Consider the following 27,639-nt stretch of genomic DNA (forward strand, 5'->3'; position numbering starts at 1 on the left):
TTCGATTTTATTCTTTAAAGCATACACAAGATTGATTATCATGAGACTTCACTGTAGCCTCTTACTCTGGAATCTGTTTGAGAGGAGAATATCAGAGTGAAAATGACAAATTCCAGCAGTCATGGCGGCCCAGGCAAGCTGTCTTCCATGGGGGATTCTTAGAGGGAAGGGCAGCCTTGCATGGTAGATAACACTTGGAATCTGAAAGATTTGGGCCCAAACTCCACCAAGGATATTATGCATTATATTAGGAAAGTCAGTTTATCCCTTAGTGACTAAGATAACTTGCTGCCTTAGAGATTCTCTAGTGGTTAGAGTCTTGTAGGAAATCTTGCTAAATATACTAGATAGCCATGTGACCTTGGGAAGGATATTTAACATTTGTGCCCCCAATTTTCTTTCATCTATAAAATCTGTAATTTTCCTTAGGTCCAGCCTTTTAACTCTAAGATCTAAGATCTTAGGATTCTAGAAGAAAAGTCCCAGATGGGTTGGGAGCTGCTTTGCTTAGGTCAAGAGTTTCTTACACTGCTACTTTTCCACACTGCTGAAATCACAGATTCTAATCATAATTTGCCTAATTTATGCTGTCTTTACAAGTGAGAGAAGAAAGGACAGCTTCATTCTTTCGAGAGAGGATAAGGTGAAATACAATAAGTTTCAAAACTCTGAATGACTTTTTCAGTAATTTTTGTCTGATGGGATTCTGATTATTGCATTTTAGGTCTCAAAAAAGGAATTTCCTTAGGAAAAACAGTAATAAAAACCATTCATTTGGCCTTCATTAAAACTAGCATTAGATTAATAACAAACACGCCATTTAAATATTTTATATAAGCTGTAGCATGATAAATATTTGCTAGTAGCTATTTGCTCGAATACATTATTTATGCAGGTTACACATAATCCAGCTAAATAAATTGTATCCAAGCTTCTCCTGTAGGCACAGTAAATTACCATTGTACAGTCCATCTTCAGTTATTAATTTGAAGCTTATCTCTAATAAGACAACAAATCTTTACCATTCATTTCATAGTGCGAAATTATAAGTATGAGATTACCAGTATTTATTAGAAGTGAAAATCTATTTATGATAATTATCACATAAGAATATCTTCACTTTACATAACATGAAATAATTTATAAGGGTCCTTGGTTTATTGCTAAAAATTAATCCAAAGAAAAAAAATCTGCAAATGTTAAACTACAGATGAGTAGAAGAAAAAGCCCATAATTAAAACATTATGATGGAAATAGGTTCTGTAGTTCTGATAACTGAATGCAAATGTCTATGGCAATGTGGTTCAATATAAAAAGGACAGATTTGGAGCCAGAGAATCTGCTTGAATCCTGATGCTGCCACTCAGGTATCTACCTGCTGTTTGGCACAGCTCCCAGCAAAACCATAGTCCACCTGCATCCAAGACTTCATTCACTCCCCCACTATCTTTTAAAGACAAACTGTTGCCTAACCATGCCTCTTCCTTCTTATACTTACAAAGCTGTTTTTTTAAAAAAATCTAAGTATAAAAGTTTACGTTTCTCCTTAGTGAAATGTAGCTTATTAATAAATTCAGTCTGATGTTCTAGTTTGTCAAGATTTTTTTTTTTTGGATGCTGCCAACTTGCATGCTAGTCATCCACTCTTTGCATCATCTGCAGAACTGATAAAAATGTTGAACGACATACGACCAAACAGAACTCTTGGAAGGATCCACTGGAGACCTCTCACCATTGAACCATTAGAGACTCTTCAACTCCAATCATTTCAACAGTTCTAAATTAAATTGCATTTTCACTTGTGCCACAGGCCTCCATCTTTTCCACAAGAATATCATGAGACTCTATCAAATACCATGCTAAAATCAAGGTGAACTATATATATATATCTATGGATTCTCCTGATTTACTGGTTTAATATTTTTTTCTGGGGGAGAAATAAGAGACTCAAAAAAGAGACAGTTTATTCAAACTTTATTTTGCTGGTTTCCTCTCCTGAGAAGGATGACCTTAGAAAAAACTGGCTAAAAGTGAACTGATCTCAGGATAAGAAAGAAGACTGTAAAAAAGAGCTCCTTTCCGCTCTTGATGAACTTGAGTCATTTGGTCTAGTGTGAATTACAGCCTCAGGTCCTCAAACAATGGGCAGGTGTGAATGCTGAGCAATTGACAGTGAACTTTAAAAGTTTCTGGAGAATGGGAGAGGGACTGCAGAACTAGATGGGTAATTATAGTACCAGTTTTCAAAGTGGAGCCTGCCACTGAATTTATTCAATTTGTGAGAAATTCAGAAAAAAAAGTTCACTGAAGAAATGGTGAGACATTTTTGTTTTGTCTATAAGCCTTTAGTTTTTTTTTAAACTTTATCATCATAAATCATGCTTTACAACATTTTATTTGCTTTTCTCCCTTATGCCCATCTTTGCACTGAAGGTCAGAGCGTGGCGAAATATATGCTGATTCAGTTTAGAAATATTTCTGATTTCTTGTTGGACGCTTTCAACAACTGATGTTGATTCATAAACTGCAATAATCTTTAAAAATGAAGTTTTTTCCAAATTCTTATCATTAACGTTGCAATAACAGACGACCAAATGTCCCATGAAATGGGGTCTTGTGGCCTTAGGATTGTGCTTCTTCAAAGAGAACACTGAGCCAATCTTCCATTCAGTTGCAATCTACTTTTGTTTTCTGTTTTCAGTTATGTTGAGATTGTAAAAACTGAAATGATTCTGTTCCTCTAGTATCTGTTGGTCACTAGACGAGGAGGACCCAACTTTTGAAGTGTTGATCTTAACCCCATGTGATTGTTAGAATCCTCTGCTTCCCTTCCCAGCTCTCTCCTGTGGTCACTCAGATGACTGTGGGTCACTGTGTGCATTTCTTTGTTTCCTATGTTACCATGACCAAAAAATTCATCACCAAGTGGCTAGTCTACTAGTAATGCTACATTATTCTATACTTGGAGCTCAGTCTTTGAAAATCACCCTGTTGTTCTACTTGGAAGCCTTCCAGCACAAAAGGACATGGAAGAACATGTCACAGTTGGTCTTCCTTTGGAACAGCTCTTGAGAGCTTGGAGTCACCTTGAGGCTACCATAAAATTACTTCATGTTACCATTAGATTAAAGAAGAGAATGCACTTGAAAATCCTTTATAATTTATATAAATGTGAAGCATTATAATTTTTATCGGCATGCAGAAAACACTGAACAAATGTTTGTGGTTTGATTACTATTACTTATTTTTAAATTTGACATTTTCCTTTTTTGTTCCTTGGACCAATATTATCTGAGCTTACTGTAAAAGAGTAGACTAAATATTCCTAAAGAATGCTTTTGGTTCTTAAAAACAAATTTCCTTGTTTAGTTCAATTAGAAGCTTATATAAGCAAGCACTCCTTCAATAAGAGAAAATAAAAACTTAAATGATTTTGCGGTTTTTCCAAGTTCATATCCAGCTTTCAGAATAATTGTCCTATTGGCCTATTTTCCTATTTGCTACCTATTTTGGGGGTTATTTCACTGTCATGCCTTTTATCATGCACTTATTAGCCTTTTAACCAAAGGGTAACTTAACTAAGGGTGAAACTCAAAAGTATTTGTTTTTAAAGTACTCATAAAGTACTTGGAAGAGGCAGGAGAAACAACTCACGGGCTATTTTTGGATTATCTGTGAATTATCTATTCAGTATTTCATATTAAAAATTGGATTGTACCATGTGCCTTTATAGAATTCAAAATCCTAGGGAGATAGTGGCTGCAACTTTGGAGAATACTTGATATAATAACAGCTTGACTTTGTGAAATAGTTACTGTTCATAAAGCGCTTTCCTCAAAAACAAAAAACAAAAAACAAAAAACAAAAACACAGCTATGTAGAATTTTTGGGAAAGGACTACTTTTACTTGCAAATGAGAACTGAGGCTTATGGACATTAAGTGACCAAGTATATAAGCTAGGACTTTAACCCAGGTCTTCTGTCTCTTTTTCTGGAATTGTTTTCTCTATGCCATCATGAATAAAAGGACTAAAAGACAAAAACTGGTGCCACAAAAGACCCTAAACTGCAAGAAAATAGCAAACAAGGCAAGCAGAAAAGTACCTGCACATCCTGCTTCATCTGCCTGAGCTTCAGGCCCCAGGATTTCTTTTCCTTCCTTTCCTGTTAAAACAAAAATTCCATATTAAAATATATTCCAAAGAACAAAGAATTCAAATAGAATCATGTAATCTTGTTTATGATTGTTGTCAGTCAACAAACATGAGGTGATGAGGGCTATGCCAGGTCAGGTAAAGGCTCTTTCAAGAAAGTCAGATCAAGGAGGGAATGCTTGGATTTCAAGCTTTTAGAAGGTTTCCAGACTTCCAAAAGTCAACTAAAGGATTTAAACCTAAATATTGTCCATTAATGAAATCACAGTTTCTAGACTTTATGTGTGCAAATTGATTTTGAAAGGGTTCTTGGTGGGATTTACCTAGTAAAAGTGGTTAAGATATTTAAGATGGGGGAAGGTCAGAAAATCAGAAGAGTAACTGGTATTGGTTAAGTTATGAAGAGTTAAAAGTTCTCAGTCAAAAAGCATTTATTAAGCACCTCTTTTATGCCAGACACTGTCCTAAGGTCTGGGTATACAAAGAAAGGCAAGCTCATAGCCCAGTGGGGGACAACACACTGAAGACGGTGTACAAATAAGATCCAGACAGGACAAAGTGGGGCTAACCAATAAAAAAGGCACTGTTGTCTTGATGCTGAGTCTGGTGTGCCGCACTACAGCCACTGAGACCTTCCCCTTTATCCTTTTTCTTATGTTGATTAATTTTTCACAGCAAAAAGAAGAAGGAAAAATTAAAAGCAATCAGTTGACTGAGCATCTAGTATTGTTAGCTTACGAGGGACGTAAAGAAAAATAAACCACAAGTACTTTCAAAGAGATTAGAATACAGATGGAAAGATAAAGTTAAACTAAATAAAAGAATAAGTACTAAATGTGGCAAACTAACTAAAAGGAGAGAGTAAGCCTTCTTGAAGGAAAACTGAACCTCCTAGAAGGATATTGGGAAGCCTGCTTTCAAGAAAGAATACTTTCTTTAAATTAGATTTTTGAAAATAATTTTATGGAAATCAATTCAACAAGGTATTGAAGTATTTTAAAGGTATTAAAAGATATGACGTATTTTAAGAAGTAGAGTGAGCTTTAAATTATATTGTGGAACATGACATAATTATCTTTGCAAATCGGACTTCAAACTTTTTTCTTTTCCCAATACAAAAAAGTATGTTCAACTGTACATTATATCAGATCACTTTCTTTTCATTTTAACTGAAATTCTGAGAGACCTATACAACAGGTGTCTCAAAAGTAAGGTATATGTATTTTAAGAGGTTTAACTGACATAAGCTTGAGAGATTCTGACTGAACCACATGAATCCCTTATGGCAGTGTTCCAATACTAGTATGTCTAAAAATTATATTTTCCTTCTTAAAAATGATATGAAAGCTGATGCTTCATCACATGAAATATATTTACTCTTTAAGTTATATAGATATTACATAGTGCATATAATATTTGACACAAATATTTCTTTTGTGAGATCCCTATTGTAAGAATGGCACCAAATTGCATTTATTTGTGGTAGAAGAGATCTTTGAGTTCAATTTCTCTGACCTTGTCATTATAGAGTTGGAGAAACTGAGGTGCAGTTCAATGAAAATTTGATTTTGGTTCAAGATTCCACTTAAAGGCCAGAATTGCTTCATAGAACTTGATTATATAGCTTAACATTTCATTAGCATGTGAGGTGAAGCCTTGCTAGTCTAAAGCAGGGATGAATGATGTCTGTTTTCCTGATGATGATTCTGCCTCTTCTGTCAAAGTCTGCAGAAAACTAATTGTCAGAGACCATCATACAGCCCCACTGCTTTAGGAGCCTTTGGCTCATTTAAGGAAGGAATGTTCAAGAATCTACACAGCCAAAAGTTGTTCACTGGCCAGGTGCTCTATTGAACAAACCTTGGGAAAAGAGAGGGAGATGGAGATTGGGAGAGAAGGAGAGGGAGACACAAGACAGACCAAATGCTAATCTTTTTGCTTTCTCTACTCTCAGGTACTAGAAATTATACAGTAAACAAATCAAGACATTTTCTACTGTTGTTTCAAAACCTTCCAGGAAGACACTGTGTTTTCATTAACTAATTTTTTGCCCCCATCAGGCTGTCATAAACCTGGTTCTATGTACTATCAGCATTCAGGAGAATAGAGGCATTCTCCATTTTGTGGCACAGTGAACAGAATACATCTGGCTTTGAGTTTAGAAGACCTGAGTTCAAGTCCACTTTGAGACACTTATCAATTGTGTAACCATGGACAAAACATTTAACTTCTATGGACTCAGTTTCCTCATCTGTAAAATGGGGGTTAAAAAGCACCTATTTCACAGCATTGTGAGGAACCAATGAGATAAAATATGCATGTAAAGTTCTCTGCAAACCTTAAAGAATAATAAAAATGTTAAATATTATTATTATCAGTTAAGAAAAAGATCTTCGGGGGTAAACCCTGCCTTTTCTTTTTAGTGTAAATGAATACACTGTATTCCTTTAATGGTCTGATGTGTAAGAAAGAAATCACTCTATGAGAAGATCTGATTTTCCCCTGTGAAGTCCTTCCTTTCCCTTTGAAGTTCAAAATCGTGACAGTATTAGGCTTCTGGCTATCATATTCAGTACTTAGTCTTTTCATACAAGCCTTACTCTAAAACCTTACTGTGAAGGGCAGGTGACCCTAGACTCATGGCAGCTTGTGAAGTAGTGGCAGGTCCTATTAAATCACAAGGGCTTTGAATATATTCCTAGTGACAGAATGTCTACCATCTTAAGGACCTGCCTAATAAAGTTTGGAAAGATTGGCAATAGTAATCTGTTAAATAAAGAAGGATTAGTCCTACATAGCCCCTATCCTGTTTTACTTCTCTAGGGATGTTGGCAAAGTGGGAAAAAATCAAGAGGCATTATTCACGGTATTGTCTATGTGAGATTTCTGACCATCAACCAACAAGATGATACACCACTTGTGGAAAAACTGAACCAAATATTGCTATAAATTCTTGCTATAAATGAGGATAAGAAGACATAAATGCAAGTTATAATCTAAATGGAGGGAGAACATTTAAGTTCTCTTTGGAAAGGTAAATAAAGGAATTGGTTTAATTGAGTGCTTGAAGATAGTAACAAATACAATTCTATGGTTCATTTGTTCATCTCATATTGTAGTGTAGTAGTCATTATGATTATGACCACAAAGACTGAAGATAACTACAGCTTATATACCATCAATAAATTCTTTGAAGAATTGGGTAAAATTCTGCCTCAAGCTATGAAAAATACACTGCTATTTGATTACATTAATGAAGAGTTGACGAGGTAACACAAAGAAAGATACTGAAAAACAGGAATGCACAGCTCCACACTTATGGAGACTGAGCTAATTCAATACCATTCAATTCTTACATGAGAATGAAGTCCCTCCAACTGAGATCCTAGGATATTCAAAAGCATCATACTTATTTGTCATGAATATTTTCCATAAGAAGAAAGTTAAAAGGCATTAGATATTGTGAGTAACAATTATTATAATAATGAAATTTAGCATATAATAGTAAAAATTGATGAATGAATAGATAAAGAAATAAAACTAAAAAATGAATGTGCAATAATTTTAAGGATCAAACATAACCTACGAAAAAAAAGATGAGAAAACACCTCTCTGTTTTTGTTAGAGATAAGAGACAACAGAAGTAGTATGCTACATACAAAGTCACAGTGAAGTATATTGTTGGTTCTGCTGAACTGTTGTAAAAAAATTGTCACAACAGAAAGCTCAATGAATATTGAGTAGGAAAGGATATATTTGGAAATAAATGTAACAAAACAAAGAGATAAATACAACTTTTAAAGTGTTATGAAGGTGGTAACATTATGGACAGTACTGTTTCAAAGGGAAGTAAAGAGTAGTAGAGCAGAAATCTAGGCTGTAAACCCAGAGTATGAGCTCTAATTAAGTCAGGTGATCTCATGTATCTTTACAGATGAAAAGGGAGGATAACAGACCAACAATGGAGCAGATGTATTAGCATTTATATAACAGGCCAATCTTAGCTCTAGATTCTAACATTTCAATATACAATGAAGAAGTAGAAATGGCACTAAGGAAGAAAAAAAACACATAAAGGGCCAAAGAAAGTCATGCTAGAAGTGACAATTTATTATGGAATTGTTTAAAAAATCTTTAAGGAAGGCCTCCAAATATTTTATATCATACAGACAAGACTCACAATGAGTAGACAGATGTAAATCTATGATGCAGGAAGGAGTATAAGTGTCAATGAGATTACAAATTCATTGAAATAAGGTGCCATGAACAGAGGAGATGCTCAAGGCAGCGAATGCAAGTTTCAGGACAAGGCAGTTTGAGTGGTCTGACACTCTTTGAAACCATTCTCTCTAGATTTCAAACTCTGGAGGCCTGACTTAATTCAGGTTTATTATAGCTTCTTATTCCCAGAATCTCTGGCATTGAGCCACACAGAAGAAAGACTTCTAGGACTATATGGGATACTTTGTTCATTCTAAAGCCATAGGAATTCTCAGGATTCTCCTTAGGTATAGAACTGTGGCCCTGATAATATCCTATGTAGACCTTTGGTTGAATCATAGAATTTCTACTGAACTGTTAATCATATGTGACTGGATATTGAATTATCCCTTAGAGAGTCTCCAATTATTATTTATTCCCAAATTTTTTGTTTCTATCAAAAAGTAACAAAAATATAAATCCAAAGAACAGAAGGTCCTTTTAAAGTAGGAATTGTTCTCTTCTTTGTCTAACCTTCTACAACCCAGCACAGTGCTTGGTAAGTGATAGGTACTTAATAAATGCTCAGTGATTCTGCTAATACTGTTTTTGTGTTACATATTATAACCCTTATTCATGACATTTATAACTTAGATTTCTTTTTCCACTTTATCAAATTTTTCTTTTAGTGAGTTATATGTCTTTTCTGTACTCTCTTGCATAACTTCTCTTGCATAACTTCTCTTTCCTTTCCCCATTTTTTCTTTTAGTTCTCTTTTAAGGTTTTTAATAGTCTCTTCTAGGAGAGCCTTTTGTATTGGGGACCAACAATTGTCTGGAGACTGTCTGCTATTAGTCTCTTCAGGGTTGAAAAGCTGTTCTCTTTCTGAATAGAAACTATCAATTGTCCTTTTGATTTTCTTACTCATTTTGTTAAAGGCTGTAGGGTCTGCCTTCAGGGCCAGGAGGTTACCAGCTTCCTTTTCAGGGCAGTGAGAGGTGTATGGACAGGTAGCTGTCCTGCTAGCTGGCTGCAAAAAGCAGCGAGGTACTGGAGTGCTCTGGGAAAGAGTTCCCCACCCGGAAGTAACTCAGGCCTGCAGGGCAGAGCTGGGAAAGTGCCCTGCAAAGAACCCCCTCTGTGTGAGATAATGATTGCCCTGGGGCTAGATGCTCAGCAGTGAGAGTTTCACTATCCCAAGCCAAATCCCGCCCTGGGGCTGTGGGTATTAGCAGTTGAGCAGTGAATGGATTTTCAGGGACCTGAAGCATCTCTGCTCTGGGAAGCACAGTCCTGTTGGGGAAGTTCTGTTGCCCCAGGCCGAGCCCCCCACTGTGCTGACTAGAGGCTGCCCAGGCTGTGCCCCCCTACCTTGCGGGTTTGTAACTGCCCCAACAAAAGCCCTGAACTGCAGGATGTGGCTGCAGGGCTGCGTTACAGTCTGCCTGAGTCACTTCCAGGTTTGAGTAGCTACAGCCAGATCTTGCTAGGTTCTGGCGTTTTTTTAGAGTACCCTCTGTTTTAGGCTTTAATTTCTCTGCCAGTTTACTGCTTTGTAATCAAGGCAGAGCAGTTAGCCTATAGTAGAGTGGTCTCTGTAACTTCTCTAGCCACAGAGATCACCCCTGCCCCTGGTCTGCTCAGGACTCTAGTCTCTCACTGCCTGCTGCTAGTCTGTTTCTGGCCCCTCAGTAAAAACCTTTCCTGGCGATTTTCCAGATTGACTTCAGCTGGTAAGTTGTATGCTTCTGATCTTCACGAATTTAAGCAGTGAAGAGCTATTTCTGAGGCTGAATTAAATAGTTGGTTATGAGGGGAATGAGAGGAGCTTAGAAAGCTGCGCGTGCCTTCTCCGCCATCTTGGCTCCACTCCCTATAACTTAGATTTCTTTCAAGATGTTCCCAATAGTCACTTTTATTTGTTCTTTTAAGATATAGAAAACAGCCTGAATGAAAAACCTATTCCTTTTTTTTTCATTGATCAACTGGAGCTCTGAAAGATTTGCCTTTTATTCCCAATGCTCACTCATAGTCAGAGACCAATTCCGGCAGGAAACATGTATCACACCTCTGGCTGTAGAAGGTTTTGGTCAAATTGGAGTATCAGTTCTGTACTCCTGAGGATCTGCTACTTGGATGCCTTCTGACGTACTATTCTTCAAACTTTCAGGCCTGAGCCCTGACTCTTTTGTTCTCTAGTCTCCTATTCTTAGCTAACCTCCTTTATGTGCCTTTTTTCTAAGTCCCTCTATTAATTGATAAAGTTGGATAATCAGAATATTGTAACCCAATAGAAGTATATAAGAAAAACTGACAGCCAAATTAAGCACCAGATACTGACTAGGTCCTGCTTCCCTACAGCATCATGTCTCTTACAGACACAGGAAAACCTGAAGTGTAACACAATGATTCTTTATGGAGCCTGGCCAAGTCAGGCAAAGGCATACTTATCATTTAAGCTCTCAATTTTGGAAGAAATCCTTCTGCATGCTGAGATGATGGTGGTGGGTACTACCACATATTATGACTATCCAGGGTCCCTTGCTGAGTTTTACAGAAGATGCTGATTCTAGTTGTTGTTGCTGAAAAATGTACCCTCCTGAAGAACTTAGCTATCAAAACATTTATGGGCTCTGTTGATTCAGCACCATGGTCAGCACCCTGCCCACTGACCTGACAGCCTATTTTTTTTTTTTTTTTTTTTTTAACCTTCCTAGGACTTGCCTAGTAGACCATTTGATTTATGATACACATATGCCTATCTCTCTTCTGGCCAAATTCCAGATCCCGATCTCCTCAAACTGTTGTTGTTTAATTCTTGGCACAAACCTTATTTATTTCCATAAATGACAAAGAACAGCATTACAGAATTTTAGAACAGAAAGAAACCTTGGAGATCCTTTAAGTCAAGACTCTTAATTCTATTGATAAGAAAACTGAGTATCACAGAAGTTAAAACAGTTTCTCCAAAGTTACATTGTCATTTTTTGGCAAAGAGGATACTGAAACTCCAGTCTTTTGATTCCTAGTGCTTTTTCTATTATGCTACAAATGTGTAATATTTCATTAAAATTTTAAAGTGAATGAAAATGCAAAAAATATCACATATATGCCAGATCCTAAACACAAGTGCATCTCATTGTATACATAATAGATTTATTTATTCATGAGAGACTGTAAAACGTTTTAGAAATAACATTTCATTTTAAGTGCACTAGGATAACTTAATATCTAAAAAAATCCCAAGATGAATTCTCTTGCAAAGCGAAATTTCCACAATGAAAATATTCTTATTGGATGATCAATTTCTACATGTTAGATATTGGTAGAATGGATGGCTTGAAACATTAAATGTGTTATTATAAGTTGGGTGCACTTTATAGATATTTTGTATAATGTTTTATGTGAAATGAAACTTAAGACTTTTAAATAGTTTCAAAATGGCATAGTAGCTTATGTGAAATGCTTTGAAATAATAGAGACTTCCTAACAATTAAAGCTACTGAAAGTAGAATGGGTTGTCAAGTGGATTTGCTTTCACTAGATTTACTCAAGTGAAAGCTGCATGTCCATTTATTAGGAATACTAAAGAAGTGACTCTTGGTCAAGAATGGAAGAAACTACATGGCTTCTTAAAGTCCCTTCTTTAAGAGTCTGGATCTTGAATTCTTCAAAAGTTTATTAACAGGCAACATATTGTAATTACTATGACAAATAGCTGATATAACTTCATGACTCCAATTCTTAATCAGAATTCAGAATTAAGAAGAGCACTTACCATTAATGATCCGGAGGTATCTTAAGAGTAATATGATAGATAAGATAATAATTTTTCTATTAGTTAGTTGTTAAAAACATTTTCATTGGTCATTTAAAATTTTCATTCATGCAATTTCAATTTTAAAAAATCAAGCATCAACATCAAATAAAACATACCATCATCTTCCCAGCAACTGCTGGCACTTCCTTCTTGTTCATGGCTTTCTGGTAACACTGTCTGGTCTGTTGGCAAATCATCTTCTGGCACACTAGCATCACAATCTCCTGCATCAGTAACACTTTCTTCTTCCACGATATGTAGTTTGTCTTCATCATCTGAATCCGAATTTGTTTCTACCACATTATTATAATTTGTAACTGAAATAAAAGAATAAATCAAAATCAAAATCAAAATCTGCCAGTAAAAATCACAATTTAAACATACTAACAAATGGAAACCTTTATAATAAAATGCTCCAGGTTAAGTATTGTAACACTTTTATTTTATTTTTATGATACTTTATTTTATATTATATTTAGATAATTGGTAAATATTTGTTTCCTTGTTAGTTTACAACATGATTTTTACAATTTATTTTTGACCTGAATCTGTGATTACAAATGTATGGGGAACTCATGCATACAGAAAATCTCCTTGCACTGTGGCAGACATTTACACAAATACATATGTATGTATATATGTATACTTGCTGCAATATATATGTGTGTGTATATAGATGTGTATATGATGTATAACATCTGCCAATCTGCCTAGAGCAATGAGAAGTTAAATGACTTCCTCTGTTCTGTTCATACAGATCAATATATATATATATATATATATATATATATATATATATTTGAAATCAGATCTTCCTGGCAACAAAGTTAGTCCTCTATTCATGACACCAGAATTACATGGACTCTATACAGTAAAAGTAAAGTAGGTCCCGGGTTTATACAGTTCACGTAAAAATTCTGTACATTTAAAATCACAACAAGAGTTATGCCCTTTTCATTTTTATATAAAGACTCCTTTTCAAGAAATCACTAGTAATATGGTTACAATTAGATTCTTCACAGTAAATAACACAATATATAACACAACACAATACAATGCTGTCCCCATTGTGATAGCATGCAAATTATAAGAACTGCTGAATGTTCCCATGTTTAAATGCTTTTGACAGAGCATTTATCACTTGTTAAAAACAAGGATGACGGAGGGAGGAGAGGAATGAAAGGAAAGAAGAAAGATTTTAGCCTCCTTTGGCTCTGACCACTAATAGGCAGCAGCAATTCTTTCCAACTGCTCTCTATTATTGCCAAAAGTATTTCAATTAAACTCTTCCATACAACAAAATCAGTACTGTCCACAAAAGGAAAAGGAAAGTAATAACATATGGAAAAAGGCACAAGGAAATGGCTGCTTATGTATTATGATCTGAAAATTGCATATTTTAAAATAAGGTTGACCCTGATGTTGAACTCACTCACTATTTTGAATGAATTAAACAATCATTTTTTTTTTAAAAAGTGATCCTATGGTCATTTTGCCACTTTATTAGGATGTGTCAGAATAAACATTCATACAATTCCACACAAAATGGAAAGATAAGCACTCATTTTTCTATACTCATGATACTGCTCTGTTTATAATTTTTAGTGACACTTTTGAACAACTATGTGAACAAACCAGTGACTAGTAAGTAATTACAAATGATCTAATTAACTTTTCCCTTAGACTTTTCATTTATGTCATAATATCCAAGTTAAAAACTATTTAGAAAACTGAATTCATGAATATGCATTTTCAAGTATCTCATCTGATCATCTTCTGTTTATTTTTATATTATTATTTGTGTCCATTTTATTATTGAAGAAACCAAAATAAACATATTTAGTAACTTGCCAAAGCACAAAGCTACTAAGTGTCAGAAGTGGGATATCTAGAACTTCTACCAACAAGAATCAGAATCCGGTACATTTGCTGTATTTTAGTAAGCTATTATATATTGAATTCATCTACTGGCTGACAATGGACAGTATTTAATCCTCATTCTCAGACAATTTTTTTTTTTGCATACATCAACTTAAAAGAATAACTAAGAAGCCTCATGCTTTTTAGAAGCTCATTAATGTTTAATGGTTATATGCACAGACACATGTATATATAACTGTTTATGCTATCTGTGCCCACCTATACATATTATTTAAATACAGAACTATTTGGAAAGTGTGGATTTTGTTCACTGAGAATTTGTCTTTTTAGTTTTTAGAGAGATAGCTGATAATCTGTAAATGATTTACCCATTAGGTGTCACAATGAAGTAACCATAAGACTGTTCACTTGCAGATATATCAAAGAAAGAAATGCTAAATATTTTAATTTATGAACATAAAGACATAAAATGCTTTATAATTTTTATTGCCTGCCCCTTCTAACAACTTTGTTAATAACTCTGACATTGCCATCCATATTTTAAAGAGATCTGAAAGGTTATTTGACTTGTGCAAGGTCATACACATATCAAGACTACCCCAAATTAGGATTTTTCACTGAATTTAAAGCATTATCTAATTCATTGTATTAATGTTTTTCTTTTACAGAATTGTGAAAAATAATGTTCTTTCTGTGAGATATAGTGAAAAAGAATTTTTACTATCAAAGTTGTGCTTTGTTTTTCATTTTCAAAGAGGGCAATGACAAGCAAGTGAATTGGATTTAAGCAAGAGAGGGCTGTGCAAATCACCTGCTTTATTTTCCCCTCCAGAACCATTTGGGTCCAGTGGCCAGATATAGATCAGGATGACTGGATCTGGCTCTGGATGCAGTGGAGACCTTGGACTTTTTCAGTTAAGATTTTCCACAAGTTTCAGTTTGACTGAGGCTATACCCATTCAGTGATTAAAACCTGATAGACTTTAAATTACCATTTAGTCAACAGTATTTAGTCCCTAGTTGTTTTTTTATCCTTTGTTTTCAAAGTGCATCAATGAGATTACAGGGCGAGTTGGATAAGTGGGGCAGAGCTGCATTCGTTTTTATGCTCTCCTCCAGAGTTACAGAAGTCCAGTAGTAGGACAAAGTCAGCATGGTTGGCTATGGCCTGGGATGCAGGGGCATTGTTGGCCATGTTCTCCCCCCCTGCCTCCTGCAGCTGCCTTCATAACCATGGAAAAAATTATCCTCCCCATTCCTTTGGGGAAAGTCTTTATATGCTTGGGGAAGACATTTCCCTAACCTGGGCTTGTTGGTTACTCTCCATCTGGTTTAGACTGCCTGCTGAAATGGGTTTACCAGGATGTGATTGCTGTATAGGCTTTACTTCTGGGGAGCCACAGGTAAGAGTTGGGTGAATCAGGTGGCCTCCAAATGGAGGAGTCATTAGCAGTAGTGTAATGCAGGGCTTCTTGAAATTTTGCCACTTGTGACCCCTTTTTGCCCAAGAAATTTTTACATGATCCAGGGTATACAGGTATGTAAAACAGGTATACAAATCAAACATTTACTGATAATGAATCATAATTTTATAACCCCTATACTGTTTTCTATAGCTACCTAAGTCTACTTTTGGTAGGTAAAATATTTTTATTTTTGATCAAAATAGAGTAGCACCTTTAAGCCCTGTATGAGGAGGGATTTAATAGAGGATGATATGGAAGAACTCAGTAAATTCAGATACAAATTAAAATGATCATTAATTGATTAAAATAAGTTGAATTTAGATACATTAAGATAAATGTATCTTATGCCCCTCTAGAAACAAAACTAGCAAGAATCAATGGAACGAATCCAAGAATAAAAACTATTGTGAGGATTCTGTATTTGACAAGAGCTGTTGAGAAAAATCTAAAGCTGTTTGGCAGAAAATAAGTTTCACCTTTGTAGTGAAGGGATAAAGATGCATTTTATCAATCTTAATTTTATATTTTGAATTAATTTTCAAGATAATTATAAACTAACAACAATTATATTGCTTCATATCACTAATAAGTAAAATGCAAATTAAAATCTGAGGACTTCATATATACCCAGCAAAATGGCAGAATTGCTAACAGATAGATATAGTCTTAAGTTGGAGGTGGGAAAACAAACCAACACACAGTCAATAGAGCTGTGAACTAGTCTAACTGTTCTGGAAAACAATTTATAATTATGCCCCAAAGCCACCAAACTATTCAGAGCCTGGAGACTGTATAGAACCAGACATATATCCCTAGGATGTTAATGATAGAAAAGAAGGCCAAAATATTACCATTACCAAAATATTCCTAACACTTTTTGTAGTGACAAAAAACTAGAAACAAAGTAGGTACTTCCTAATTGACTGGGGAATGACTGAACAAGTGATGGTATATGAATGCAATGCATAATATTGTATCTTAAGAAATAAGAAATATGAGGAAACCAGAAACACATGGGAAATCTGGTATATACTGATGCAGGGAAGCATATAGAATCAAGAGAACAACATATATAGTGACTGCAATAATGCAAATGAATAGAACATTAAAACAAATTTAAATGCTGAATAACTACCACGATCAAAGTTGGCTCTGATGAGAAAAATTTGGTATCCTTTAAGCAATTATAAATATAAGAACATCAGAGGAAGCACTTTGATAATGCTTAACTTTTTTTTTTAATCACCAGGGAAGCTTCAATGAGTGGATGGAGCTGTATCTGGAAACTACTGTCATATAAAAACGAAAAGGAATCAACATAAATTTTTAATTAAAAATGGAAAATTACAACACCTTAATCAAATGAGAAAAATTAAATTTGTGTACATTTAAAAAAAAGAATAAAAATCAATACAAACTACACTTAAGAGGACTGAGTTTTGTGAGCTTTTTAAAGTTCTTGATTTCTTATACTTGACTTTTCAAGTAGACATCATAAATTAAACTTAATTTCTTAATTAAAGTGTAAGATTTTTGAGTGCACAAGCCATATTTCATATGTCTATATTGTCCCACAACGTCAAACGTGGTATTAGACAAAAGGAAAAAAATGCTTGTTGATTCACTGAAACCTCAAAGAAATAATTATTTTTTCCAAGCTTAAAAAAATAGAAAAACCTTGTTATTGTTGTTTTTTTGGGGGGAATAAAAAGTAAAAGGAAGCTGCCAAAAATGTTATCTATTAAATTTGTTTAGAGAAATGTTTTTATAAATCTCTTTTCTAGTCAAACTCTCTTAAAAATGCTCTCCTAGGCCCTCCATATTACCTCTGTAAGCCCCCCCTACAAATAGGATCAGTCTTGAAAGATTTCAAGTCACAATGGTTTTTGAGCCAAACAAAAGGTAGAGACATAAGTGACAGTGCCAATTTCAAATAGAAGGGCAATTATGCAGTGACAGCCTCTGCATAAGGAATTTTATTCTCTCTCATAACTGACCTCATGGCAAAGAATTTTTAGCCATTTTTCTCCCTTGCTCTAACTATACATCAATTCTTGCCTCTATCAATTGATTTTATTTTCATTTCATAATTAATTATGTGTGATTTATTAGGGATAGGTGGTAGGTCAAGAAGTCTTTGAAGAGTAAAGTGCTAAAATAACTTAAGACAATACTTCTTTTGAGATGCAAACGGATAGGGAGAAACTTAAGTTTTAAAACTGATCTATCCTTAAAGTGATAAAAATAAAACTATACGGATGCCATCTTTGGAAACTGTATTTACTTTTTCTGACAGCTGAATACATTGGCAAAATTCTGCTTTAGTGTACACCAAATCAAACTATTTCTTTTTTCAGCATATTTGGAATCGCTAAAATTATTATTCAGTAGTAGGAATTGATAGATGATAGATAAAAGAAATACAGATGGGAAGAGCATGAGTGAAAAGTATGTCGAGGATGGTAAGCCTTTGAAAAAGAATTTGATTTATAGAGAAGACAGGGGCTAGGGTAGAAGCGCTAGAGGGTTGGCACAGATGGCAGAAACAGAAAGGAAGTGGAATGGAAGTAGCAGCTGGGATGGTATATTCTGAAGGGCAAAGGAGGGGGAAATGATAAACTAAAACATGTGAACTGCTGTGAATTCAGGCTGGTCAAGAATGACCAAATGGTTGCTCCCTTGTGAGGACAAGCAAAGTATGTGAAGAGACAAGATAGTTTTTTCTTTCCCTTTATCGCACTTCTTCCAAGGAGCAGTATTCCCTGGTAGCCTAGAGTCCATCTAACTGCATCTCTTTCTCATCACCCTTTGCCCATCATTCCCAGTACTCCTTATGGGGTTTTCCTTCACCACTTAGCCAAGAGAGTGGCTCCTTAGGAGTCATCAGCTGCTGTCCCTTTTTCTCCTTAGAGAGCTGATTGATTGGGGCTTCCATCTTCCTTAGGGATGTTTATCTTCTGCCTTGTTACCACTGACTCTTCTTCTCTATTGTTAGTGTCTGCTGATAATGATAATTGTGCTACTTTTCATGATTTTCTTTCTCATTCCTTTTGTTTCCACACCTCAGTGTTCTAAAGAAAAGGCTGACTTCTTTCTACATAGCAAGTCAATGCATTTAAGTGGGTCAGGCTATAATCTCAAATGCTCATAAAAAGTTGGGAGCTGCTTTGGGTCTATGGTTTTGCTTAACTATTTCTGTGGCTGCTTTGGGCTGATTCTTTAGCAAAACCTTTTTTGGAAGACCTGTCTCTAATTTAGATCTATTCTGGACTCTTTAGAATTCTGTCTCTCTCTCCTCTTCCTCCCTCTCTCCCTTCTCCCTAACAAATAAACAAACCACACAACTGCAGATGCCAATTTCTTGTTAATATCATATAATATGTACTTTTGGTAGGCATCCAATTTCATCATTTAATTATGTAAAATTGATCAAGGGAACATGGTGAATTTTGATGGAGTCAAGGGGAAGTAAGTCTTTGGAATTTTGACTGTATCTGTTTAATGGAGGGTTGTGAGAGTGCTGACTAGTACTTGGTACTTGATGGGATCCAAAATATTTCTGGAATTGACTTGAATAGTTTAGGCCCCATCTCCATTATCCAGGTCATCTTCTTTGTAGTGGGAAATCTTAAGGGTAAAAATTGGTCCCTTGAAAGATTCTGAAAGAACTGAACATGGGCTGGAGAAATCTAGGAGATCTGAGAGTGAATCATGTTCTAGGATGAGAAAGGCTGTGTCTTCACACAGGCTCATTTTTGTGATTTCTTAGGGAGCTTTGGAGAAGATGCTGCTGTTGCACAGCCCTTATCGCTGTCCAAAAAGCATTAGCAAAGGCCAGTGGCAAACAAAGTATATTTCTCCAGATGGGAGAAGAGGTGACTCGCAGTTCTTTTTTCATTTCCATTCTGAGGGGCATACAAACTACAAAATGACACTATAAATCTAAAGGACTGTGTGGGCAGGTTCTTGAGAAGGTGAGACTCACCAAAGAGGAAAATAATTGTGTCAATTGATTCTGGCCTATTGAAGTCCTTGAGTTTTTTGAATTCTGCTTATGAAATGACCCTGTACCCAATATGAATTGTTACTTTCTATGCTTATATGGCAGCTAGTGATCTATTATTCACATATAGGGGTGGGGGAACTAGCCATTAAAAAGGCTAAGGGAAATGGGAGTGTTTTGTACAGGGGACAAATTATGTTTGTCCTGAGAGGTAACGCTGGATGGAGATGAAATTAACTAAAGAGATACGATTTTAAGGTTGTTCTCAAGATTGAACCTGGTCTGGTAAGCTCAGAGCTTGGGAATAGTAAAGTAAGGTTTACTTACTTACTGTATTATGTTTTGTATGTACAGTATTATTTACTGGGGTATGGTAAAGTAAGATTTTAGTGGAAAAAATATAGCCTGTATTTAAATGTTATTGTGAATATTCCAGGGAGTACTATGATTTGTAGGAAATTTTGCAACAGACAATTCAAAACCCCAAACAGGATATGTTAGTGGTTATATTAATTTAGCAAACAACCAAACTTGTATGCATAAAATGTCACTGTTTCTAGTCATAGAAACAGAATAAAAACAAGAGATCACCAAAGGTATAACAGATACTCCTTTACCCTCAAAAGTCTATAGAGGCCAGACTGCCCACAACCATCTTGGCTAAAGAAATACAGTATCTGTTGGTTAGTTAAGCAGTGACACATTCTCAACTTAACTGTCACACAATTTATTATGCTCCTAGATTTAATTAAAGTAAGAGAATACCATGAACCTAGAGCAAAAAGTATATGACATTAAAAATTATTATGTTCTCATCATTAGAATCACATGGAAAATAATAAATTATTTTTAATTTCAGCAGAAAAAACTATATCCCATTAATCATATTCTTACTTAAAAAATCAGAAACTATTAGTCTCAATAGCACTATTCAAACTACATGCCACTGAAATTATAATTTTTGCATTTAGAATGGTATTGATACTTTGGAAACCTATAAATAACAAAATTCATTACAAACACAACATCCTAAGGAAATCACAAGTTTAAAATAATCAGAATCTCATCATAATTCAAAATAACACTGCTTTTCTCCAAACAGTTGTAGAAAACTTGAATGTATCATCTCTATTCACTATATATATATACATCCTTTAAAGTACATTCACATAATATATTCTTTTCATTATTAGTGAATTAGTATTTTTGCACATAATGCATATAAACCACACCAATCATGGCCCCATGCTGTTAAAAACATGTTTTTCAGATAATTAAAGCAAAAAATTATTTTAATAAAAATTAAATGAATACAGTTCAACAAAAGAACACTATTAACATTGAAACAAATACAATTATGATTCCTTATAATCTCATATTACATCATTAAGCTATTAGCAAGGAAGTTCAAATGTTTTAAAATAATACAATTATATAGTACATAATATGAACGGTAGCTTTGAGCTCTGGGATGGATGTAGGATAATATAAAACAAAGATTAACTTTTAATTCCCTTCAGGTGTTAATAGTATCATGTGTTACCCAAGACAACAACTTAGAGAACATTTCTTTATACTACTGACATAAAGAACATGATTTTCCTGTTATTAGGGCTAAATTAATACAGATCTAATTCCTCTGTCTATCTTCACCCAAAATGCCGCAGTCAAAGTATGATAAGACAAAACTTTCATATAACATCTACCAATAGGAGAAAATCCTGAAAGAGAGAGAAAAAAACCCAACCTACCATCAATTGTGCTTTTCAGAGCATGGAACACTCAATGAATCAGTAAAATATTTTAAATGACTACAATATTAACTTTACCCAGCCCAAAATTTCAGGAGAATTCTACGAGATAGGAAAGATTTCCCATCACCTCTAGAGATCAAAGAGGCTGGTAGGAGCATCTCTGAAGAAATGCCTTGTTTTCTATCAGGACTATATATAGGAAAAGAAACCTAGAGGAAAAACTAATGGTCCTGAAATTCTGTATAGGGAATGAAAAATTCTAGGGTAGAATTATTCTATTATAAAAGTAGTTTTAATTGTTATATGCTTAAGGAAATGAATGTGTTATATTTCTTTTGAAGAAACAATTCATGCAGAATATGTGCTTTATGAATGCTTTGTAATTCATTCATTACACTGAGGAACTCTTCTTGATAGTAAGCAATATAGGAATGTATAGAGTGCAGAAGTGTCAAATTCAAATAGTATTAAATTCCTCCAGGACACATATTGACTTAGTAGAAATAAGGAAATCAAAAGATAAGTTAACTACTGGTAATATAATTCTTGGAATTAAAATATTTCACAGTTGAAAGAATTCTCTGAGATCATTTAGTAAACACTACACTGTATAGGAAGAACAACTAGACTCTGGGTTCTTCATTTTTGTATCATAAATCTCTTTGGCAATCTGGTAAAGCCCATAACTCCTTTTTCAGAATAGTAAAATATATAAGATTGCAAAGGAAAATAAACAGAAATGAAATAATCCAAATACATTATATATATAATATTTACATGTAGAACATATATATATATGTCTTTGTATATGTTCTATCTATAGCTTTATAGCATATTCACATATTTAACATTCTCTGTGTCTCTCAGTCTCTTATCTCTCTAGCAAGTTCACAGATATACTTTGGAGTCCAGAGCATTTCTCGAAGAGTTTTCAGCTTTGGCTTGAGGAAAATTTAACTCTTTCCAAAGGCAACCTATTAGAAAGTATTTTCTTATAAATATCTCTGTGCTACTCACTGAGATCATGTAGAATCCTCTAATACTTCTTGGGGCAACCTTTTCATAACTTGAATACAGCAAGCAAAGGGTTCTCTTAAGCTAAACATCCCAATTTCCTTCCACCAATGCTTAAATAGCAAAGTTGTCTAGGCTAGAAATAATTATCTTTGACTTTACTCTGTCCCTCCATTTCCAATCATCCACAGCTCTTCAGATTCTGGGGATATTTTGTTTCCACTATTTCTACTACCTGCCTACAAGTAATCACACTACCAACATACTAACTTAGCCTTCATGCTATTTTAACAGGCTCCTAATTGGTTTCTTATCTTTAGTCATTCCCACTAATAATTCATTTTGCACATTATGAGGAGAATAAATAACACTGCTTGGTTTGGGCCATCATCAGAAAAAAATCAATTGGTACTCCATCAAATAGAACTAACTTTCTTAGTCTATCTCCACATCCTTCCACAATCTGATCCCAATGTGATTTGCAAGAATTCTCTCCTCCCTTCTCCCAACTCTCTAGCCAAACTGTACAAACTGTAATTCTTCAAATAAACTATTTTCATGACTCTGTAACTCATTTGTTCATGCTGTTCCTGTTCCCCAAAATGTGCTTCCTCCCTTTCTCTATCTGTGGGATTGCTGTCCAACCTTTAAAGTGTAACTCCAAAGCTACTTCTGTCAAGGTGACCTTCCAGACTACAGACATAAAGTGCTGTCTCTGTTCCCTTATTCTGTACTGCCTGGCACCAACAGGGATGGGTCTAAGTCTTGTTTACCAGGATGTAAACCTATTCATCTTCTCCCACAATGCCAAGGCAAGACTGTATCTTATTCACAGAGGATGTTTAATCAGTATTTGTTAAATGAATGATGATAGCAGCAACTCAAGCAATTTGCTAACTTCAGGAAATGGGAGAGAAGAAAAGTTCCTTCCAGGTAAAATATTTTATAAATCTAAGGTGCAAGAAATGGGAAGAAAAAACATGGCTTACTTATTAAGGTCCATGATATTTTAAAAAGTGCTGATGTTATATTATTCCATTTAAAAAGCTTGTAAAATGGAAAAAAGTCCAAGAATTAATTTTATTGGTATTATTACCAAAAGACACACATATAAAAGTTTTTTAAAAGATCAAAAAAATTCTCCAAACTATTAATGTTATTGATATTGAGATATTAAGAGACTTTATTAAAACTCCCAAATTGCTTTTTGCTTAGAGGAAATTATGAGTTCTAATAATTTGTATTTCTTTAGTTAAGGAACTATATTGCTAGTTCTTAATTTGCCCAATGGAGTAGAGACAAGGAAGTCTGTGCAATATCATGGAAAATAAGAAACATAAAGCAAAGAAGCATAAAATCTAAAAATACTTGAGTTTTTTCTTATTATATTATGTTTAGTGGTAAATGATTAATTTAGTATACATAGTTGTTTTCTACCTTAAGCAAACCTGGTAACTAAAAATGAAGGTTTATGTACCAAAAAGAGATAATTAGGGAAATATATAAAAAAGAAAAAAATCAGTAATATAGTCACACAAATGTTATATGCCTTCATATTCTTTTAAATGATTAGCTTGTTGGTACATGTGAAATATAGTTTGGGCTATAAAATTAGTCTTAACTGATGTATAAGAGCACATCTGTGTAAAATGAAGGGTATCTTTACTTCCTGAACAATCACATCTTAATGAAAAGGAAAGATGATTTAGAAGAATGCTAGATAAAAGAATCACAAGGAGTGAATAATCTAAAGTGTAAGTTAAAATTGCTTGTTTCTTAGTAATGAAAAATAGCTGTAGATACACTATACCCAGAAAGAATTTGGTAACAATTCCATTTTGTCACTGACTTAAAAGCAGACAGATCTTTGAAAAAAGGAACAAAACCCAAATATTCTACACTAGTATTTATCAAATTTGTGTATTTTCCTATAGATGGTAAAAATCATTGCATTTTAATGTGGTCACTTTTGGAAATATTAAAAAAACATGTAAACAAAACTAACTTTTCAGGTAATGACAATGTGATTAGACAGGTTAACTGTCAATTGCTTTCAGTTAAATATTGGAAAGCTTTATAAAGTTGACCAAAAAAACCAAACCAAAGCTACACAAGCTGTCCCTTCTCTAGTACCATGGATCTCCAGTTAACCTTCTCGTTTCACAGACCCAGGAAAGTTGGTGACATGAGGTGCCACAGCTCATGCCAGATGTTGGATGCTGCAGTCTCTCTGACAGCAGAGCTGGCCTTGTTTCCAGTAAAGGCTTGAGGATTCATTGCTGTTTCTATACAACTCTTCATCCTCTCTTGGGTCATCAAGAAAGCCAAGAATAACACTAAGAGATGCATTTTAATAATTTAAAAATGAAGTTTTAAAAACATTTAAAATGCTTTATTTTACTTTTTAAAAGTATTGCTACTAATCAACTGAAACCAGCAATCAAATAGGATATGTGTAAAGCACAGTGCCTGAGGGGACATACAGGGGTTCTTGGTTGTGCATAGGATGGGACACATAGTTAACAAGTGCTGGAGAAACAGGGGTGAGGAAAACCTCAGAGAAGTGGAAGGCCAGTCAGTAGCCAGCAGGTTCTCATTAAGTGCTTGCCTTGTGCCAGGAAGGATAGAGTGCTGGGCCTGGAGTCGGGAAGGCTGAGCACAAGATTGGCCTCATACTTCCTAGCTGTGTGACTCCAGGAAAATCATGTAACCTCTGCTTGCCATAACCCCCCAGAGAAGGAAACGGCAAACCCTCTAGTGTCTTTGCCAGGAAATCCCAAGGACAGAAGGGTCTGTAGGAACCCTACTGAACCACAATAGCATGCTTGAGCTGTGTGAACCGTGGAGGATGCCAAGGAAGGCAGCCCCAGTCCCTGCCCCACTCGAGTTTTCATTGGGGAGACAGGGACATGTAAATGACTGGAGATACAAGATAGAAAGAGAATGGCCGAGGAGGAGAGCGGAGAAGGGGATGACCAAACCCATGTTCGGAGGGCAACCACTCCATTGTCAAAACTTCATCCGCCTTCTTCCGGATGGCTCCCTGGGAGGAGCTCATGGAAGGACGCCAACGACAATCCTCAAATTTCTCGTTAGTCCCCACTCCTGGAGGAAGGGGTCTGCATCTTTTCTGGAAGTCTGAGTGACAGAGAGCAACTGCTCCAGGCTGAGGCTATGAGAGGCAGGCATTGTCTTCCCTCTAGACACCAGGCTAGGCTGCCTCTCACAGAAAGAGTGAAGTAGGTCTACACAGAAATATGGAAGTAGGCCTCATTTTCTAAATTACAAAGAATAAAAGACTGGACTTATTGCTTCTGGAAAGTTGTTGATTCTGCATCTTCTCTAGGTCTAACATTGTTATCTTTTTATCTTATTATATTATTTCATGTCTCAAGGTTTGCTTTATATCCAAGAACTTGTGACCAGGTACACTATACTTCTTTTTCATTTTCTTACAAAGATTTTCTTAGTAACAAGACGCACTGGTTCCTTTGAGAATGTGTGCCGTCTCCTGTGATCCTGGCTTTGCCCTTTTCTCCTATGTAACTCTGGACAAGTCATTATAAATTTTTAGATGTCAGTTTCCCCCAAATACCAAATAAAGGGATTGACTAGATGAGTCCTATCTTACCTTTAAATCTCTGCTCTGATAATCTTTTAATCTCCACATCTGTGACCCTCTAACCTTTAAATTTCTTTTGATAAATGTTTTCATAGTCACAACTTTTCACCCCCTTAAATATTAACAATAACCTCTTCCAAAACTGTTACATTACTTAATGTGATATTTTCCAAGGAACAAATATTTTATGAATAACATTATTTGTTTTGTTTTTGTGAGGCAATTGGGGTTAAGTGACTTGCCCAGAGTTACACAGCTAGTACGTGTTACGTGTCTGAAGTGGAATTTGAACTCGGGTCCTCCTGACTTCCGGGCCACTGGTTTATCTGTTGTGCCATCTAACTGCCCAGGGATAAATATTTTAGAAGAAAATTGTTGATGTCCTTTATCCATAAGGTCCCTATTAGTAAACATTTATTGAATTTCTAGCATAGAAAAAAATATCACAACAATGAATCACACAATTATATGCTAGACCACTGAACTAAGGATTATAAATAACAAGAATGAAACACTTCCTCCTAGAAAAAGAGATTACTTTTTAAAGGATACACATGAAAAAAATGAACAAAAACACAAAATGAATATAAACAATTAGATACAAAGTAATCAGCTACAAAGTAATTTTGGAAGGAGGGTTAGTTGTTGCTAAATGCAAAAATAGACCTTGTTTTAATCCATCTCTGTAAAGTTAGGGGCTTGGTGTAAATGGCTTCTAAAGCCTCTTCCAGCTCTAGATCTATTAATATAGGTTTAGAAGACCTACAAAAGGTGTTCTATTTTCTGTGTTTATTTGACTTTTCAGAGAATAATTTTAATTTAAGCGGCCTTTATTAAGAGCCTCATATGCTATCTCATATGCTATCTGTTCTAAAGCTGGGGAAACAAAGACAAAAGCCTTTGCTCTTAAGGAATTTTATTGAGGAGAAACAACCCATAAATAGCTAAATAGATACCAATAAATACATATCCAGGTATTTCCAGAGTGAAGAGCACAGGCTACTGTGAATGGCACTTTATTAACAACAGAACATGCTTTTCAGAAGAGACAATAGAAGGGAAGAAAAGAATGGGAAGAGGGCTGTGGAGGGATATAATCGACGAGGAATGAGAGAGCAGAAGTTAATGTCTGAAAGGAATGATCTACAACACAGTATCACTAAGTCACAAAGGCAGTAAATAGCCCTATGAACCTAAAAAACCTTAGAAAAGACACAAAACAAAAAACCCCAAGTAAATACTAAAGTAAAAATTCTGAAAAATCAAAGAAAAGGTTTGTGAAACTGAAAGCAAAAATCCCACTGGATTGATAAACAAAACTAAGAGCTTCTTAGAAACCATTCTCCCCAATTATAGGTTAATATACCTAATAAGTTAGATGAAATTATGGATGTTTACAAGTTACTCATATAACCCCAAAGCAGAAAAAAATCTTGATAAATCATACATCAACTTCTAAAGGAAAAAAACCCACAAACTTCCCAGGACCAGGTAGATTGACAAGTGAATTGTATCAGACATTTAAAAAATTATATCAGACGTTTAAACACAAACTATTTACAAAATAAGAAGAAAAGGTATTGTTCTAAAATTTTTGAAGACAAGAAAACTACAGACCAATATCTTCAATGAACATTGAGTAAAAATATTAAATAAGATAGTAATAAAGAAACCATAGCAATATATTAAAATTATATATTATAACCAGATTGATTTATGTCAGG

The 27,639-nt window shown here is 34.9% G+C and overlaps 1 protein-coding gene across 3 annotated transcripts in view; it reads right to left on the reverse strand.

Moving 5' to 3' along the window:
• Positions 1–27,639, reverse strand: part of ZEB1 (zinc finger E-box binding homeobox 1) — a 191,828-nt gene that overhangs the window by 35,637 nt on the left and 128,552 nt on the right. For all 3 annotated transcript variants that reach the window (XM_031939756.1, XM_031939755.1, XM_023505052.2), the window contains exons 2-3: positions 12,292–12,492; positions 4,105–4,164 (exon numbers count right to left, since the gene is read on the reverse strand). In XM_031939756.1, coding sequence (XP_031795616.1) covers positions 4,105–4,164; positions 12,292–12,492 — 261 coding nt within the window. The remainder of the gene's footprint in view (positions 1–4,104; positions 4,165–12,291; positions 12,493–27,639) is intronic.

This window comes from Sarcophilus harrisii, chromosome 5, assembly GCF_902635505.1.
Source record: "Sarcophilus harrisii chromosome 5, mSarHar1.11, whole genome shotgun sequence".
NCBI lineage: Eukaryota > Metazoa > Chordata > Mammalia > Dasyuromorphia > Dasyuridae > Sarcophilus > Sarcophilus harrisii.